This window comes from Salmo trutta, chromosome 1 (assembly GCF_901001165.1).
Source record: "Salmo trutta chromosome 1, fSalTru1.1, whole genome shotgun sequence".
NCBI lineage: Eukaryota > Metazoa > Chordata > Actinopteri > Salmoniformes > Salmonidae > Salmo > Salmo trutta.
Genome location: NC_042957.1, coordinates 26,987,193 through 27,007,728, shown reverse-complemented (window position 1 = coordinate 27,007,728; position 20,536 = coordinate 26,987,193). Strand labels below are relative to the sequence as shown.

Below are 20,536 nucleotides of genomic sequence, written 5' to 3'. Positions count from 1 at the left end.
AATCCCAGTGGCTAGATGTGCCAGGCTTATAGAGACATATCCCAAGAGACTTGCAGCTGTAATTGCTGCAAAAGGTGGCTCTACAAAGTACTGACTTTGGGGGGGGTGAATAGTTATGCACGCTCAAGTTTTCTGTTTGTTTGTCTTCTTTCTTGTTTGTTTCACAATAAAAAATATTTTGCATCTTCAAAGTGGTAGGCATGTTGTGTAATTAAAATGATACAAACCCCCCAAAAATCAATTTTAATTCCAGGTTGTAAGGCAACAAAATAGGAAAAATGTACTTTCGCAAGCCACTGTACACAGGTACTAGATTAACTTGATGCAAGACATAACAACTACGAAAATGTAATTTATTTTGTCCTTTTTTGTCTTTTTTAATTCAATCCTTTCTCCCTTTACTCTTACAGTCTGCTCTTCTCTGCACAATCATCAAGTCTTTACAAAGTGGTTTACACAGAAGATCCAATATGTGGTTTGGTGCATACAGTGAGGTCCAAAGGTATTTGGACATTGATGCATTTTTTGTTGTTTTGGCTCTGTACTCCAGCACTTTGGATTTTAAATGATACAATAGCTGACGTTAAAGTGCAGACTGACAGCTTTAATTTGAGGGTATTTTCATCCATATCGGGTGAACTCCTTAGAAATTACAGCACTTTTTGTACATAGTCTCCCCATTTTAGCAAACCAAAAGTATTTGGACAAATTCACTTATGTGTGTATTCTAAATGAAGGTATAGATATTAGATATTAGTAACACACTACTAAACTTTCATACATGTACATACGTATGGGTGGCCTATAGCTCTCCAGTTATCTGCCTGTTGTCCTGACTTGTTTTACAGTAGCCTACCTGAGACTGGAGGGTGGCACACGGAGAACAAACAACAATGACAAAAGGCAGTCAACATTGTCGGGTTTTAAAATAGGTACCTAGAGCTGTGGAAACATTTAGCCTTCCCCATTAATCTCAACCATCATTTTGCTCCTGTTTGATGCCAGGGCTCCTTGGCACAGACACGTTTATTGGCCTGCAGCAGCCCTGCCTACCATTCTCCCATCCCCTCCTCTTTCTCCACAATGTGGAGACAGGGTTCACTCACAACAATTATCTGGAATGAATTCATTCCCCGACAACTTCAACTGGCTGTGTGGGAGTATGACGGTGTCTGTTCTTCCCCAGACATGGCACTGATGTGGTAGGTGCAGTCAGAGTCAACAAAGTATCAGCAGCCAAAAAACATCATGGAAGAAAGGAACTCAGAGAAATGGAAGGGTAATTACACAGCCAGATGATTGGGCCATTTAGAAACTCTGTCTGGCTAGACAGACAACGTTACTGGTTACACTGATCTGCAGGTCACATGTGCTACTCACCAAGGTTACTACAATTGTATGTACCGGTTGTAACACTATACATGCACTCTAAAATGTATTTATTTGGACAGTGAAGGTTAAACTTTTAATTTGGCTCTATACTCAAGCATTTTGGATTTGAGATCAAATGTTTTATATGAGGCAACAGTACAGAATGTCACCTTTTATTTGAGTGTATTTTCATACATATCTGATTTACCATTTAGAAATGAATGCACTTTATGTATCTAGTCCCCCCAGTTGAAGGTGTCAATAGTATTTGTACAAATTCAAAGTAAAAGAATGGAATTAAGAAATATATAAATACTAGGATTAGCAATGTCGGAGTGGCATTGACTAAAATACAGTAGAATAGAATACAGTATATACAGGTGGCCAGTGATTCCATGTCTATGTATATAGGGCAGCAAGGTTGAACAACTGGCTGGTAGCCGGCTAGTGATGGCTATTTCACAGAATGATGGCCTTGAGATAGAAGCTGTTTTTCAGTCTCTCGGTCCCAGCTTTGATGCACCTGTACTGACCTCGCCTTCTGGATGATAGTGGGGTGAACAGGCAGTGGCTGTGGTGGTTGATGTCCTTGATGGTCTTTTTGGCCTTCCTGTGACATCGGGTGCTGTAGGTGTCCTGGAGGGCAGACAAGCAGACCGCACCACCCTCTGGAGAGCCCTGCAGTTACAGGCGGTGCAGTTGCACGACAGGATGCTCTCAATTGTGCATCTGTAAAAGTTTGTGAGGGTCTTAGGGTCCAAGACAAATTTCTTCAGCCTCCTGCAAACTTCATGATTAAGTTGGAGGCGTGCGTGGCCACGCAGTCATCGGTGAACAGGGAGTACAGGAGGGGGCTGAGCACGCACCCTTGTGGGGACCTTGTGTTGAGGATCAGCGAAGTGGAGGTGTTATTTCCTTCCTTCACCACCTGGGGGCGGCCCGTCAGGAAGTGGAAGAGTCGTGTCAGGATTAAGCTGTCCCACTTTCTGCATTTCCGTCTTCTGTAACCTCTTTCGACCTCTATCCAGCATCCACCATCCCAACACAAGATGCATTTCTGAAATCCTCAAGATGATTATATAACAACAAAGTGTGAATTGAATTGTCATTGGGATACAATTAGGACTATATTAATGGTGACCCAGTTTATTATCCTTCTGTCCCAGTTCACTAAATGCGAACTGAAAATATGATTTTGGCTAAGTATACACAAATGGGTGTGTAATGCCTCCTGTGAATATGATATAAACATTTGATATTTTTGTGTGATTAGGCAACACCTTGGGCATTTCAGAAATGTATCATGTGTGGGGTTCATTTGTTGGATAGATGTCAAAAGATGTTAGAGATGACAGAAAGGCAAAAAGTGTCCCATTTTTTCTTAATTCACCCTACTGCTTCCTGTTAGTAAGGGCAATATGAATGGCATTAATTGTCATTAAATGTTCCTGTGGTCGCGGAGACTGCATTCAATGCTGTATAATGTACGCAGGCTCAATCGGAAATGACCATGACATTTTAACATGGATCATCCACGATACTTTGGCAATACGGATGGAATCCAGCCCTTATTGTCAGCTCTGTGTTGGTGTTGTAAAATCACAATAAGAAAGGAATAATTTCCAGACAGTAAAATATAATTATCAGCTTCGCCGTCTCAAGAGAGGACGTCACCGTAGTTCCTAAGGGTGAGCGATTGCTGTCTGGCTGCAGTACTGTGCAACATGATCATAAGGACTTGACATTTGGGAAGCCAGGCTTCCCCAAAAAATTGACCAAGAAAAATATATAAAAAGATGCAAAATAATTTATTTTTTGTCTCTCTGTGTTTCATAAATTTCCTTCAATTCGCAAGAAGCTGAATATACAGTTGAAGTCGGAAGTTTACATACACCTTAGCCAACTACATTTAAACTCAGTTTTTCACAATTCCTGACATTTAGTCCTTGTAAAAATTCCCTGTCTTAGGTCAGTTACGATCACCAATGTATTTTAAGAATGTGAAATGTCAGAATAATAGTAGAGAGAATGATTTACTTCAGCTTTTATTTCTTTCATCACATTCCCAGTAGGTCAGAAGTTTACATACTCTCAATTAGTATTTGGTAGCATTGCCTTTAAATTGTTTAACTTGGGTCAAACGTTTCGGGTAGCCTTCCACAAGCTTCCCACAATAAGTTGGGTGAATTTTGGCCCATTTCTCCTGACATAGCTGATGTAACTGAATCAGGTTTGTAGGCCTCCTTGCTCGCACACGCTTTTTCAGTTCTGCCCACACATTTTCTATAGGATTGATGTCAGGGCTTTGTGATGGCCACTCCAATACCTTGCCTTTGTTGTCCTTAAGCCATTTTGCCACAACTTTGGAGGTATGCTTGGGTTCATTGTCCATTTGGAAGACCCATTTGCGACCAAGCTTTAACTTCCTGACTGATGTCTAGAGATGTTGCTTCAATAAATTCACATAATTTTCCTCGCTCATGATGGCATCTATTTTATGAAGTGCACCAGTCCCTCCTGCAGCAAAGCACCCCCACAACATGATGCTACCACCCCCAGGCTTCATGGTTGGGATGGTGTTCTTCGGCAAACATAACAATGGTCATTATGGCCAAACAGTTCTATTTTTGTTTCATCAGACCAGAGGACATTTCTCCAAAAAGTACGATCTTTGTCCCCATGTGCAGTTGCAAACCATTAAGTAATCCATGCTACCCACCCCCCCACCCCCCCCCCCAAAAAAGATATAGATGTACTATTGTAAAGTGGCTGTTCCACTGGATATCATAAGGTGAATGTACCAATTTGTAAGTCGCTCTGGATAAGAGCGTCTGCTAAATGACGTAAATGTAAATGTAGTCTGGCTTTTTTATGGCGGTTTTGGAGCAGTGGCTTCTTCCTTGCTGAGCGGCCTTTCAGGTTATGTCGATGTAGGACTCGTTTTACTATGGATATATATACTTTTGTACCTGTTTCCTCCAGCATCTTCACAAGGTCCTATGCTGTTGTTCTGGGATTGATTTGCACTTTTCGCACCAAAGTACGTTCATCTCTAGGAGACAGAACGCGTCTCCTTTCTGAGCGGTATGACGGCTGCGTGGTCCCATGGTGTATATACTTGAATACTATTGTTTGTACAGATGAACGTGGTACCTTCAGGCGTTTGGAAATTGCTCCCAAGGATGAACCAGACTTGTGGTCTACAATTTTTTTTCTGAGGTCTTGGCTGATTTCTTTTGATTTCCCCATGTTGTCAAGCAAAGAGGCACTGAGTTGGAAGGTAGGCATTGAAATACATTCACAGGTACACCTCCAATTGACTCAAATTATGTCAATTAGCCTATCAGAAGCTTCTAAAGCCCTGACATAATTTTCTGGAATTTTCCAAGTGGTTTATTAAAGGCACAGTCAACTTAGTGTATGTAGACTTCTGACCCACTGGAATTGTGATACAGTGAATTATAAGTGAAATAATCTGTCTGTGAACAATTGTTGGAAAAATTACTAGTGTCATGCACAAAGTAGATGTCCTAACCGACTTGCCAAAACTATAGTTTGTTAACAAGAAATTTGTGGAGTGGTTGAAAAACGAGTTTTAATGACACCAACCTAAGTGTATGTAAACTTCTGACTTCAACTGTAAATGTTTTACTTTTGGATATATCATACAATAACCCACCTGTCCTCGATCACACAGCTTATTTCCTGTCTGGTTTGGCATATAACTCACTGTGAAGAACCATGAACAGCATTGCTTTGCATCTACGGCATGTACATCTTTCACTTTCAAACTTCATGACAGAAAACATGTCCAAAGGATGTAAGGGGTCAAAACATGTTAAAATGACAGATACTTTTGACAGAGATACAAGACATTTACATTTACTCTCTTAATACTGATCATTTCTGCATTAATGTAACAATATCTGATTTCAAAATGATGTATGTACTGTATGTTGTAAAGTAGAAATATTTACGTACAGCAATAAAATCATTCCAAAATGATTCACAATGACAAAAAGAAGGCAAAGTTACGGCATAATTTCATAAATACATTTCAGACACAGGCCACCATTGTACAATGTTCTTTTGCATCATATTGTAAAAGAGACCAATGAAAGTGGATGACACATGGAACTAAGGTGATGTCCATTCTCTCCTTTCAGGTTTCTTCAATTAGTGTTTGTTGGTTCCTTTTATCCGAGATTCCAGCCTTATATCTCTTCTTAAACTTTGTCGCAAACTTCCTCTTGACCAAATCATTTTCACCTCTATGGAAATTAGGACAAAAATGACAATTTAAACTCCTTTCCTACCAACATTTGACATGGCATAGCAATGACATTAACACACTTGAAATGTGATTCAAGAACACTTACTCTTTGAGTGTACGCAAGGCAGAGCAGAAGTGAAGACACTCAAAGTCATTTCTCTCCGCGCAGAAGCATCGTCCCACCTCTCTCCTCAGTCGAACAGGGAAAGAACCCACTCCATATGAAACTATCTGACTAGAGACAGAGTTAAGGGATTGATGAGCACATTTTGTACATGGAAGGATAAACAAAATTGAATGGATGTGTTTCTTAACCTACAAAGGGAACTCAGTGTTTTATTTTATCACAGCACAGGATGTCTGGAATTTTATCTTGAAGCGCTCATAATAGCTCAATATCCTATCACTATTGGCACTCACAAAATGCTTTTACAGAACCAATTAAGCAGATACCATATACAGTATACCACTGCATGGCCCTGAAAAGCTGGGCAAACACTGGTGTCTAATGAGTCTCGAGGGTATAATGTACTAAACCTGCCTTACAGAACCCAGAAAGGACGGCAGTCTGTAATAACACATTTATATCTCCTGAAGCTGCTCTTTCATTGCTCTGGGAATTAACCTTTATCCTGATGCCAACCAGAGCATGTCTGCCTGCCCGCCATTATGGCTCGATGCCCATCTTATGCCTGGAACATGTTAACAAGACCATGCAAACCGTCAACTGATTCCAGATGCCATGCACGGCTCGAAGCATCCCCATCAAACAGGGTCACCTCTTCCCTGTGTTCTCCACACACCATCACACACATGCACTCATCACTTGCACGCTGACGTACACACTCACACACCCGTCTGTCTGTCTGTCTGTCTGTCTGTCTGTCTGTCTGTCTGTCTGTCTGTCTGTCTGTCTGTCTGTCTGGTCTGGTCTGGTCTGGTCTGTCTGTCTGTCTGTCTGTCTGTCTGTCTGTCTGTCTGTCTGTCTGTCTGTCTGTCTGTCTGTCTGTCTGTCTGTCTGTCTGTCTGTCTGTCTGTCTGTCTGTCTGTCTGTCTGTCTGTCTGTCTGTCTGTCTGTCTGTCTGTCTGTCTGTCTGTCTGTCTGTCTGTCTGTCTGTCTGTCTGTCTGTCTGTCTGTCTGTCTGTCTGTCTGTCTGGTCTGGTCTGGTCTGTCTGTCTTGTCTGTCTGTCTGTCTGTCTGTCTGTCTGTCTGTCTGTCTGTCTGTCTGTCTGTCTGTCTGTCTGTCTGTCTGTCTGTCTGTCTGTCAGAGCAGCCTGCTCTTTAAGCACCAACACATCTGCATTCCATACTGTGTTTTTGGCAGCTGTTGAAAGGTGACCCTTTCTTTTCTCATTTCTTTCTCCCTGTTGTAGTTTTTTGGACGGTGAATGCCTGTCTCTATGACTGCCAGTAAATGTCCTCAAATTTTTAGGAACTGTGACCTGTCGTAGTTGCTAGAGTTGGCATTGGAAGTAGATAGCTTGAGTCAACAGAATTTAATAGAAACCACACATGAGTTTCATAAAACACTATGCTAATTTTGGAAATGAATGGTTATTTGTGAACATTAATATGAAATGTAATATCAGTTCCTAACTGCCGATATCCATCCCTTTGTTTTAATAATGTTTGGTAGGAGGACGTGTGTTATTACCAATGATATGATAATGGCAACAACAAGGGATTACATAATTGCATACTACTACTGTGATTCCATGTTTAAACATAATACAGTACCTAAAATGTATAGGCCTTAGTCTTTAGTAGCTGTTTTTGGCTAACCATGGGGAAGTACAGCATAGTGGCAAACTTATAGAAACCTGGTACTTCCAGAACACATATGAAAGCTCTTTTGAGGAAACAAGGAATTAACAAGAGGATAGATGCCCTAACCACTGCTCCAACTAATTGGATGTGGGATATTTGGGTCAGGAAGTATGTTCAGATCCATCTTATTGTAGGTTGACTGTAGTAAATGTTAAAGAGTTACACTACTTGTTTTTGAAAAATGTGAGTAGATATCTTTATTTATGTTACACAAGAAGCTTCAGCGGGAAAGAGCTGAGAGACAGTCTGAGCTGATGATAAACAGTAGCTGTCTCTTATTTTAAATTAAATCCTTGACACTTTGTGGTTTTGAGATTTGCAGAGTACCACAAATCATCCAGCTCCTTACACCCTGATGTGATAATGAATCGCAAAAAAAAAAAAAAAAAAACCTGTGGCTTCTCAATGCGCTGTCACAACACACCATGGCTCAATCCAAAAATATGATACAGCATGAGAATTTATCATTCAAATGTTACGCATTTCCACCTTTTCAATCCAACAAAACTATGTGTAGACGTATCTCTGATTTCACAACACAGAGATGTGTCTTCCAGATCTTTCTAGGTATGGTATGTTTGTGAGGGGGTGAATTCCAGTTATGCTGTGTGATGTGAGTGTGTGAGTGTCTCGATGGACTCACCCAGGAGTGTTGACCCAGACGATGCCGATGTGGCAGAAGTACACGCATTCTTTATCTTTCAGGTTCTCACAGGAACAACGCTTCTCCCGTCGATGGGGCCTGTGGTTAAGCAGCTTCACGGGGCCCTCCTCTGGACCAGTCCCAGGGATGGCGGTGGAGTCTGAGTATGCTGGGAGAAAGGGAAAACCCATGAATAAAGCATTATATCAAGATAACGCACGCTAATGAAACTTTTACAAGGACATAGGGTACAGAATTGTGAGATTGCGGTCACTCCATTTGTATTCGTTTCTGAAGAACAGTGTGTTCTGTAGCTCATTTGGCACTGCTAATGCTGTTATAATCGTGACACATCGATCCTATTATGTGCTTCTCATAAGGGCCAATAGTCTATAAAACATTTCACTTATTGAGTGTCCTCCAGCCATCTCACCATCTATAGGCCATCTTACTGCCACTGGGCTACACCTGGCAACAGACAGCCTTTTATCCAGCCCTCAGAAAGACACTGGTCATCACTGGTTATTAATTTGATGTCAGTCAGACATACAGTTGAAGTCAGAAGTTTACATACACCTTAGCCAAATACATTTAAACTCAGTTTTTCACAATTCCTGACATTTAATCCTAGTACAAATTCCCTGTTTTAGGTCAGTTAGGATCACCACTTTATTTTAAGAATGTGAAATGTCAGAATAATAGAAGAGAGAATTATTTATTTCAGCTTTTATTTCTTTCATCACATTCCCAGTAGGTCAGAAGTTTACATACACTCAGTTAGTATTTGGTAGCATTGCCTTTAAATTGTTTAACTACTGGCCAAATTGTTTAATGTTTCAGGTAGCCTTCCACAAGCTTCCCACAATAAGTTGGGTGAATTTTGGCCCATTCCTCCTGACAGAGCTGGTGTAACTGAGTCAGGGCCACCTTGCTCGCACACACTTTTTCAGTTCTGCCCACACATTTTCTATAGGATTGATGTCAGGGCTTTGTGATGGCCACTCCAATACCTTGACTTTGCTGTTCTTAAGCCATTTTGCCACAACTTTGGAAGTATGCTTGGGGTCATTGTCCATTTGGAAGACCCATTTGCGACCAAGCTTTAACTTCCTGACTGATGTCTTGAGATGTTGCTTCAATATATCCACATCATTTTCTTACCTCATGATGCCATCTATTTTGTGAAGTGCACCAGTCCCTCCTGCAGAAAAGCACCCCCACAACATGATGCTGCCACCCCCGTGCTTCACAGTTGGGATGGTGTTCTTCGGCTTGCAAGCTTCCCGCTTTTTCCTCCAAACATAACAATGGTCATTATGGCCAAACAGTTCAATTTTTGTTTCATCAGACCAGAGGACATTTCTCCAAAAAGTACGATCTTTGTCCCCATGTGCAGTTGCAAACCGTAGTCTGGCTTTTTTATGGCGGTTTTGGAGCAGTGGCTTCTTCCTTGCTGAGCGGCCTTTCAGGTTATGTCGATGTAGGACTCATTTTAGTGTGGATATATATACTTTTGTAGCTGTTTCCTCCAGCATCTTCACAAGGTCCTTTGCTGTTGTTCTGGGATTGATTTGCACTTCTCGCACCAAAGTACGTTCATCTCTAGGAGACAGAACGCGTCTCCTTCCTTCCTGAGCGGTATGACGACTGCGTGGTCCCATGGTTTTTATACTTGCATACTATTGTTTGTACAGATGAACGTGGTACCTTCAGGAGTTTGGAAATTGCTCCCAAGGATGAACCAGACTTATGGAGGTCTACAATGTTTTTTCTGAGGTCTTGGCTGATTTCATTTGATTTTCCCATGATGTCAAGCAAAGAGGCACTGAGTTTTAAGGAAGGCCTTGAAATACATCCACAGGTAGACCTCCAATCAGAAGCTTCTAAAGCCATGACATCATTTTCTGGAATTTTCCAAGCTGTTTAATTAAAGACACAGTCAACTTACTGTATGTAAACTTCTGACCTACTGGAATTGTGATACAGTGAATTATAAATGAAAGAATCTGTCTGTAAACAATTGTTGGAAAAATGACTTGTGTCATGCACAAAGTAGATGTCCTAATCGACTTGTCAAAACTATAGTTTGTTAACAAGAAATTTGTGGAGTGGTTGAAAAACGAGTTTTAATGACTCCAACCTAAGTGTATGTAAACTTCCGACTTCAACTGTATTATTACAGTCTGATAGCCCAGATGAAGTCTAGATTAGGTTGCCACTGTATGTCCAGTATAGACAGGGATTTCTTTTCTGATAGTGACACTGTCTACACATAGCTACGTTCTTATGTTTCCCACATCTAACCCTAATATATTTCTTACGCTTTATATTTTATTTTGTAAATTGTATCAAACTGTTACACCCTGTAAAGGTCAATAGTTTAATAAATGTGCTATAAGCTCAAGTGGTCGAGAATCCCAAATGCCATGTGGATTTGGGTTTAAAGCACTCCAATGAATCAGTGGCCATTGTACCCTGCATGTTCCTTGCAAGTTCATGCAGTGCATTCAGGCGTCTGTTGGGGCAAGCCACGAGTGCAGCTTCTGATAATTGGGTTGGGGTTTGACTTTTTATCACTTGAGGGAAACCAGATTTCCCTTGTACACCCAAGCGGTCCTCTTCAGCTCTTTATTAAGTCTCAGGGAAAATGCCCCAACAGAGAGTCTGATCATACAGGTGTCGAGTGATTTACGTAAGTAGCTTTGACTGATGCAAATAGCTAAAGGTAAATCATCTTTTGAGCATGGAACTGTTTTAATGGTGGATTTCTTGCTTTAGACTTATAGCAAGGAAATTAAAGGTTGGGGTCTTACAGACTCCGCGCCAAACGGACGCCTGGACCATGGATTATACTGTATTGGCATTTACTATGGAAATGTTACACTATAAGCCTTGCGTGCCTCCTGAGATTACATTTTATTTAGTGGCCTGTTTGGAGAAGTGAGAGTTCACTGCTTTAGCGGTTCAGGAGTTGATTGCCAAAGACATCCATGAGATTACTATTTAATCCATACCAACTCATTAAGTGAGAAATGGTCTCCGGCAGAATGTTGAGGCAACATTGTCAGAGCCCCTGGCCTTGTTTTTACAAGATTAGTTCTGGATCTAACGTTATGCGCCGTTAGATACCTTCTGTAAAGGTGCTACCTTTATCAGCATCATAAAAGCTGATAGTATTTTAACCACATAAAATATGCATCCAAGCAGAACTGAAATCTGATCAGAAACATGTTGCGTCGTTTCACAGCTTTCTATACTGAACAAAAATATAAACGCAACATGCAAAAAGTTCAACGATTTTGCTGAGTTACAGTACATAGATGGAAATCTGTAAAATGAAATAAATTCATTAGCCCCTAATCTATGGATTTCACATGACTGGGCAGGGGCACAGCCTTGGGTGGGCCTGGGATGGCATAGGCCCACCCACTTGGGAGGCAGGTCCACCCATTGTGGAGCCAGGCCCAGCCAATCCAAATGAGTTTTTCCCGACAAAAGGAATTATTACAGACAAAAATAGTCTTCAGCACCCCACTCCCCCTTCTCAGATGATCCCGCAGGTGAAGAAGCCGGATGTGGAGGTCCTGTGCTGGTGTGGTTACACGTGGTCTGCAGTTGTGAATCCAGTTTGATGTACTACCAAATTCTTTAAAACAACTTTAGAGGCGGCTTATGGTACAGAAATGAACATTCTGGGAACAGCTCTGTTGGACATTCCTGCAGTCAGAATGCTAATTGCACGCTCCCTCAAAACTTAAGACGTGTGGCATTGTGTTGTGTAACAAAACCGCACATTTTAGAGTGTCCTTTTATTGTCAATATGCACCTGTGTAATGATAATGCTGTTTAATCAGCTTGTTGATATGCCACATCTTCAGGTGGATGGATTATTTTGGCAAAGGAGAAATGCTCACCAACAGGGATGTAAATACATTTATGTTCCATTTTTTTGAGAAAAAAAACTTTTTGTGTGTATGGACAATTTCTGGGATCTTTTATTTCAGCTCATGAAAAATGGGACCAACACATTCCATTTTTGTTTAGTATATTTCCTTCCAACCATTCAATCTGATGTCATTTGGATTTTTTAAATAAAATCTTTCCAATTTTTTGGTTTGTTGTAGTTGCATTTTCTCCCCGGTCCCTAAACATCTTTGCTCCGCGAAAGAAGCAGAGATGACAGAGAAAACTTTAATGATGTCAGCTAGATTGAAGCATTCATTCTTATAAGCATATGACTTAAGCATATGACTTATGACATTATTGGTGAGCAAGGGTTTATTTAGTCTTCTAGGGCAACATAATGACTGAAGAGAAACTGCATCTATTTATAGACAAGTTGACAAACAAACAGCCTACAAAAATGTCTTAAATTCTAAGCAGAAACATATCTTATTCATGCAAAAAAAAGTCCTGAACCCCCTGTCAAAACATAATTCCACTGACCTGTGCACCACCAGTATTTAACATGAGTTTTTAATAACTACTATCATTAGTCTCTGTACCCCACACGTACAATTATCTGCAAGGTCCCAGTGATTTTCAAACACAGATTAAACCACATAGACCAGGGTTTCCAATGCCTCGCAAAGAAGGGCACCTATTGGTAGATGGGTAAAAAATAAACAAAAGCAGACAGTGAATATCCATTTAAGCATGGTGAAGTTATTCATTACCCTTTGATGCTGTATCAATATACCCAGTCACTACAAAGATACAGGTGTCCTTCCTAACTCAGTTGCTGGAGAGGAAGGAAACCACTCAGGGATTTCACCATGAGGCCAATAGCGACTTTAAAACAGTTACAGGGTTTAATGGCTGTGATAGGAGAAAACTGAGGATGGATCAACAACATTGTAGTTACTCCACAATACTAACCTAGCTGACAGAGTGAAAAGAAGAATTCCTAAACATGCATCCTGTTTGCAACAAAGCACTAAAGTAATACTGCAAAAAATATGGTATAGCAATTCACTTTTTGTTCTGAATATAAAGTGTTATTTTTTGTGAAAATCCAATATAACACATTACTGAGTATCTTTCTCCATATTTTCAAGCATAGTGGTGGCCGCATCATGTTATAGGTATTCTTGTAATCGTTAAGGACTGGGGAATTTTCCAAGATGAAAAATAAACAGAATGGAGCTAAGCACAGGCATAATCCAAGAGGAAAACTTGCTTCAGTCTGCTTTCCACCAGACATTGGGAGATGAATTCCCCTTTCAGCAGGACAATAACCTAAAACACAAGGCCAAATCTACACTGGAGTTGCTTACCAATAAGACAGTAAATGTTCCAGAGTGTCCGAGTTGGAGTTTTGACTTAAATCTACATGAACATCTATGACAAGATCTGGAAATGGTTGTCTAGCAATGATCAACAACCAATTTGACAGAGCTTGAAGAATTTTGAAAAGAATAATGGGCAAATGTTGCACAATCCAGGTGTGGAAAACTCTTAGAGACATAAACAGAAAGTCTCACAGCTGTAATCGCTGCCAAAGATGCTTCTACAAAGTATTGACTCAGTGTTGTGAATACTTACGTAAATGAGATACAGTTGAAGTCGGAAGTCATTAAAACTTGTTTTTCAACCACTCCACAAATTTCTTGTTCACAAACTATAGTTTTGGCAAGTCAGTTAGGACATTTACTTTGTGCATGACACAAGTAATTTTTACAACAATTTTTTACAGACAAATTATTTCACTTCTAATTCACTGTATCACAATTCCAGTGGGTCAGAAGTTTACATACACTAAGTTGACTGTGCTTTTAAAAAGCTTGGAAAATTCCAGAACATGATGTCATGGCTTTAGAAGCTTCTGATAGGCTAATTGACATCATTTGAGTCAATTGGAGGTGTAACTGTGGATGTATTTCAAGGCCTACCTTCAAACTCAGTGCCTCTTTATTTGACATCATGGGAAAATCAAAAGAAATCAGCCAAGACCTCAGAAAAAACAATGTAGACCTCCACAAGTCTGGTTCATCCTTGGGAGCAATTTCCAAATGCATGAAGGTACCACGTTCATCTTTACAAACAATAGTATGCAAGTATTAACACCATGGGACTACGCAGCTATCATACCGCTCAGGAAGAATACGCGTTCTGTCTCCTAGAGATGAACGCACTTTGGTGCGAAAAGTGCAACTCAATCCCAGAACAGCAGAAAAGGACCTTGTGGAGGATGCTGGAGGAAACAGCTACAAAAGTATCTATATCCACAGTAGAACGAGTCCTATATCAACATAATCTGAAAGGCCACTCAGCAAGGAAGAAACCACTGCTCCAAAACCGGTTTGCAAGTGCACATGGGGACAAAGATCGTACTTTTTAGAGAAATGTCCTTTGGTCTGTTGAAACAAAAATAGAACTGTTTGGCCATAATGACCATTGTTATGTTTGGAGGAAAAAGGGGGAGGCTTGCAAGCCGAAGAACACCATCCCAACCGTGACGCACGGGGGTGGCAGCAGCATGTTGTGTGGGTACTTTGCTGCAGGAGGGACTGGTGCACTTCACAAAATAGATGGCATCATGAGGCAGGAAAATTACATGGATATATTGAAGCAACGTCTCAAGACATCAGTCAGGAAGTTAAAGCTTGGTCGTAAATGGGTCTTACAAATGGACAATGACCCCAAGCATACTTCCAAAGTTGTGGCAAAATGGCTTAAGGACAGCAAAGTCATGGTATTGGAGTGGCCATCACAAAGCCCTGACCTCAATCCTATAGAAAATGTGTGGGCAGAACTGAAAAAGCGTGTGCAAGCAAGGAGGCCTACAACCCTGACTCAGTTACACCAGCTATGTCAGGAGGAATGGGCCAAAATTCACCCAACTTATTGTGGGAAGCTTGTGGAAGGCTACCTGAAACGTTTGACCCAAGTTAAACAATTTAAAGGCAATGCTACCAAATACTAATTGAGTGTATGTAAACTTCTGACCCACTGGGAATGTGATGAAAGAAATTAAAGCTAAAATAAATCATTCTCTCCACTATTATTCTGACATTTCACATTCTTAAAATAAAGTGGTTGTCACGTCCTGACCAGTAAAGGGGTCTATTTGTTATTGTAGTTTGGTCAGGACGTGGCAGAGGGTATTTGTTTTCATGGTTTTGTGTATGTGTTTAGATAGAGGGATATTTTGTGTAGAGTGTTTCTGGGGTTTATTGGTGTAAGTGTCGATGTAGAGGGTGTAGTTGATTTAGGTGGTTCGGGGTGTGTGTGTATTGTAGAGGGGTATTTGATTTATGTGTTCTGGGCTGTTGGGTATGTTCTTGTGTTTGTATTTCTAAGGGGCGGTTCTAGTTTTGTATTTCTGTGTTGGTCTGGTATGACTCTCAATCAGGAACAGCTGTACATCGTTGTTGCTGATTGAGAGTCATACTTAGGGAGCCTGTTTTCACCTGTCACTTTGTGGGAGGTTATTTCCGTGTTTAGCTTTATGCTTTACAGGACTGTTTATCGTCGTTTTGTTTTTGTATACGTGTTTGTTTTGGTTTCCCTTCTTTGTCCTAATAAAAGAAGATGAGTGTACATATACCCGCTGCGTTTTGGTCTCAACCCTACGACACCCGTGACAGTGGTGATCCTAACTGACCTAAGACAGGGAATTTTTACGAGGATTAAATGTCAGATATTGTGAAAAACTGAGTTTAAATGTATTTGGCTAAGGTGTATGTAAACTTCTGACTTCAACTGTATATCTGTGTTTCATTTTCAATAAATGTGCAAACATTTCTAAAAACAAGTTTTCTCTTTGTCATTATGGGGTATTGTGTGTAGAAGACTGTCCCACAACAACATGTGGAATAATTCAAGGGGCATGAATAATTTCTGAATGCACTGTATATGGTACAATACAATATATGGGTGGCATGTTACCACAAGCAACAGTTTTGCTGTGTATAATGGTTTATATGGATTCCAGACATTGCTGAACTAACCAATGTTAAACTCTTATTATCATGTATCAGAAACAATAAACCATAGTGTACTTTAACAACACCCATAACACAGGAAATAGTTTTTAGAAGAATCTATCTAATGAAATCCATTATAATAATTTGTGTTATATATATTTTTTTATTTGCCTTCATAAAGTCATAAAGTCTCCTTCTCCATACAATTAGGATTGACGTTAATGGAGAATGTTTTTCCTGGTTCAGATCATTGGGGTGCGGTTAAATCTCTGTCACGACTTCCGCCGAAGTCGGTCCCTCTCCTTGTTCGGGCGACGTTCGGCGGTCGACGTCACCGGCCTTCTAGCCATCGCCGATCCACTTTTCATTTTCCATTTGTTTTGTCCTTGTCTTACACACCTGGTTTCACTCCCCCAATTACGTGTTCATTATTTAACCCTCTGTTCCCCCATGTTTGTTTGTGAGTGATTGTTTATTGTATTGCGGTCTGTAATTGTGGCCTGGGATTTATTGACGTGTTTTGTTATTATTGTTGAGTAAAATTGCGTACATTACTCATATCTGCTGTCCTGCACCTGACTCATCTACACCAGCTACACACAGACGCATTAGAATCTCAGCCCACCATCAGAGCTGAGTCATTGTTTCCTCCAACTAAAGCCCTCTAAACCAGTAAGGTGTTGCCTGGGGGTCTCCATTATAAAACTGACTTAATGTATGCTCCATGGTTCCGAAGGGAATTTGCAGCAGCAACACATGATGTAGAAATATTCAGACCAAGGAGCAGTAAGTATATTTGTAATATTATGCTAAATGACTAGTCCAAATTCCTCGAAAGCACGATGTAAAAACAGCCCCAGTGTGAACACTTGTTGCGTTGTATCTTCTGATTTAGAGATATTGAGGTAGAGAGAGTACTTATCTCTACATAGCTAACCCTTACTTTTGTTTGTGCCCTGACCTAAATGTATACATTTTGTCCTTTGATCGAGGAGTATGTAGCTAGCTAACTTTTCCCTCAGATTAAAAATAAATAAATAGCTATTGATCAACCCCTTATAATAAGCATCAGATGTCTGGCTGCCACAACTACGTTGTTTAGGATTCTTCATGGATGACCAATACGCAGTTTATCAAAAACACACTCATTTAGAATGCCCTGCAGACCAATAACAAGTCACAATAACATTTTGTTTTGGTTGATACATGTAATCATATTGAGGATATGTTAGATTAAACAAAAAAGTTCAATTTCAAGTAATGAGAAATGTGGAAGTTGTAATTGATACCTTATCTGTAAGCCATTTTATTCAACTCAGCCCACCACCAGAGCTGAATCCCTGTTTCCTGCAGCTAAAGCCCTGTACACTGAGGTGGGGTGTTGCCTGGGGATCTCTATTATAGAACTGACTTATGGTCTGTGGTTCCTAAGGGAATGTGCAGCACACATGGTCAGCAACCCATGATGTAGATATATTCAGACCAAAAGAACAGTATATTTTTTATATTGGGCTGAATGAGTAGTCCAAATTCCTGAAAAGAACTGCATGATGTAAGGCAACAGCCCCATTGTGAACACCTGTTTCATTGTATCTTTTGATCTAGAGATATTAAAAATCTCGAGCTATATATAGAAATAGTACATATCTATAGAGAGTACGTATCTCTAGATAGTTACCTCTTACTTTCATTTGTGTCCTGACATAAATGTATCAGTTTTGTCCTTCTTCGATCAAGGAGAACGTAGCTAGGTGGTTTGAACTTTTCCCTCAGATTAAAAAAAAAGATGGCTGTTTTTTAACCCCTTGTAATAAGCATCAGATGTCTGGCTACCACAATGGCAGAGTGGTTTCGGATTCTTCATGGATCAAAAACACACTCATTTAGAAGGTCCTGCAGACCAATACTAGCAGGTCACACAATCAAATGTTGTTTGGTTGATGAACGTAGTCCTATTGAGGATATGTTAGATTAAAGTGAAATATTATGTAATGAGAAATGTGGAAGTTGTGATTGACGGTTTATCTGTGAGCCATTTTATTAATTTACTTGACCTTATCTTACCAGGTAAATAGATAAAGCAACAACCTGGGCAAATGCGATAGGGAAATTGAAGGAGTTGCCCACTGGAATGTGGATGTGTTAAGGTATCCTTGAAGTTTAAGTGCAAGGTTGGAAAATAAATCAGAACACTATGGTTTACATTAGCTGGCATCTAACTCTTATGGTCCAGGACATGGGCCTCAAGAATAGATAAGGCCTTTGGGTGGTCAGAATCTCCACATTTCTCCCCTTTATATGTTCATATATGATACAATTCTAAAGTGGGATGCTGCTTTGCTTATACTGTAGTTTCAAGTATATATACATTTCATCCATTGGAGTTTTTTCCTATTTTTACACTTTAGTCTTTAACCAGATGCTCTGATCCAGAGCGACTTACAGTAGAGAGTGCATACATTTTCATACTGGTCCCCCGTGTGAATTGAAATCACAACCATGGCATTGCGAGCACTATGCTCTACCAACTGAACCACGGAGAACCATGTTTTGATACTTGTAATATATAACACTCTCCTCATTCGACTTCAGCACAAACATTAGATCAGTTCACAACATTGCATCAGCAGCAAAAATTATATCAGAGGTCATTTTTATGCAAACTATTTCTTTCTAATCTCATACAGAATATTGTGACTCTTGAGCAGGGGATACAGACATCTCCTTCATAACAACTGTAGTAAAAATGATATAAAATAGGCTTTTTCGTTCCAAAGTAGATTCAATAAATCAATTTAACACACTGCTCCTTTGAAGAACATATAAAAACAGACAGAGATAAAAGCACACAGTTAAAGCTGACAGTTGACCCTTGCATCTGCTCACAGGCATGACCAACATGAGCGCTCGCAATCACCTACTACATGTTATCTCTATTAAACCACAGCTCAGGTGCAACAAGTAAACCCCACAGGATAGTAAAGCACACTTTATGCCAGTTAAAACAAAAAGTGCAAGCTTCTCATACGGTCTCAATAATCATTGTAAATAACAATTTGTTCTTAACTGAATTGCCTAGTTAAATACAGCATAACTAAAATAAAAAAGTAGGAGAAAGGTATTTACCTTCATGCTCCAGTATCAAAACCAAAGTAGTGGTCAGGAAGTAAAAAGTGGTGAGATCCATTATTCTGTTCCAATGTTCCAAACAGCTGTGAGTACAAACAGCTCCAAATTCAAAAATAGTAGTGACAATATTTCCAGAAGCAGGGACCAGTGAGAAGTGAAGCATGGACAAGTTCTACAGTCAGTCCCAGGCACTGGTCTGGAGCAGCAGCACCTCAGACACCAGCGCACCCTCCCTTCCTCCTCCCCAGATTCTGTCTCTGTCACTACTTCTGCCTCTCCTCTCCCCCACAGTCCCACACATGGACAACAGCCCTACACTGTGTGTGTGTGTGTGTGTGTGTGTGTGTGTGTGTGTGTGTGTGTGTGTGTGTGTGTGTGTGTGTGTGTGTGTGTGTGTGTGTGTGTGTGTGTGTGTGTGTGTGTGCGCGCAACGATACACTACACTAAGTGTATACATCTCTGCTTTGTGCTGCAGGCCTGCCTGTTACTGATAACATACAGCAGGAAAGAGCTGCCTTGAGAGAGGATTGTTTCTGACCACATACCGAAAGGTGTGCTGAAGGTGTTGTCACAGGACCAAGCCAGTTGGGATTAGAATAGAGCACTGTGGTGAGTCCAGCACCAGAGCACAAGGAAAGCAGATGTTTTAGTGGGAAGGGAACTGGGGAATAATTAGTTGTCAGATTCCCAGCAGGCGGTGGATTTTGAGGATATGTTTGGCATAGAGAGGTCTAAAGAACAAGTCCATGGAGCTAGAAAAAAAAGTATTTTGGAGGAAATCCTCAAATTCATATGGGGAAGATGTCTAGCACCATGTCTTTTAGCCAAACCAAGGGAAACCCACTGTGGTAAACCAACATTTTAATTAAAAGAATAAAGAGTCCATTGAAACATCTCAATTAACGCATCTGTGTACCAGACATTTTGTTACTTGCTCTAAGCCAGGGTCTTGTATTGGTCTTGTATTAGGTAAAGTTTTGCTGCCTTCAAAATAGTTTACAGTACTCACATATTCCTCTCTTTAACCTGTGCTTTTTGTTTGTTAGAGTGTTTATTTATATTCCATCCTTTGGCTATACCATTTGCACATCACATTTGGATCCTATCAAAGCCCAGATGCACTAACATCATTGTTGTGGTTTGTGTTGTTGGAGGTTGTGTGTGATATCTAGAAACTGTGAAGGTGAGTGAGTATCCTAATGCTTAAAGACCCTCCGCGTGAAAGTTTCCCTGAGCACTCTTCATTGGGGCCTGTAACATGATCACAGTAGGTATACTGGAGTATTCTGAGTCCCACCACAGGGGCTATTTCTTCCTACCCTCACTCCCATTTAGCAGAGTTTTAGACTTCTCATTAGTTGAGA

General features: G+C 40.4%; 1 protein-coding gene across 1 annotated transcript; it reads right to left on the bottom strand.

The window, feature by feature from the left end:
* Window positions 1-4,944: 4,944 nt before the first annotated feature.
* On the bottom strand, window positions 4,945-19,399 carry LOC115192619 (endothelin-1-like). Its single transcript, XM_029751342.1, has 4 exons — window positions 19,170-19,399; window positions 8,116-8,284; window positions 5,751-5,879; window positions 4,945-5,642 (listed from the first exon to the last, which is right to left on the bottom strand). Exons 1-4 carry the CDS (start codon window positions 19,333-19,335, stop codon window positions 5,534-5,536), a joined length of 573 nt encoding a protein of 190 aa, XP_029607202.1. The 5' UTR covers window positions 19,336-19,399; the 3' UTR covers window positions 4,945-5,533.
* Window positions 19,400-20,536: the final 1,137 nt, after the last annotated feature.

Coding starts and splice junctions, on each gene's coding strand:
- LOC115192619 (XM_029751342.1), bottom strand. CDS start 19,335: ATGCTTCACTTCTCACTGGTCCCTGCTTCTGGAAATATTGTCACTACT. Junction 5,880..8,115: donor GTCTGGGTCAACACTCCTGG/GTGAGTCCATCG, acceptor CTCTGTCTCTAG/TCAGATAGTTTCATATGGAG. Junction 5,643..5,750: donor GCCTTGCGTACACTCAAAGA/GTAAGTGTTCTT, acceptor TAATTTCCATAG/AGGTGAAAATGATTTGGTCA.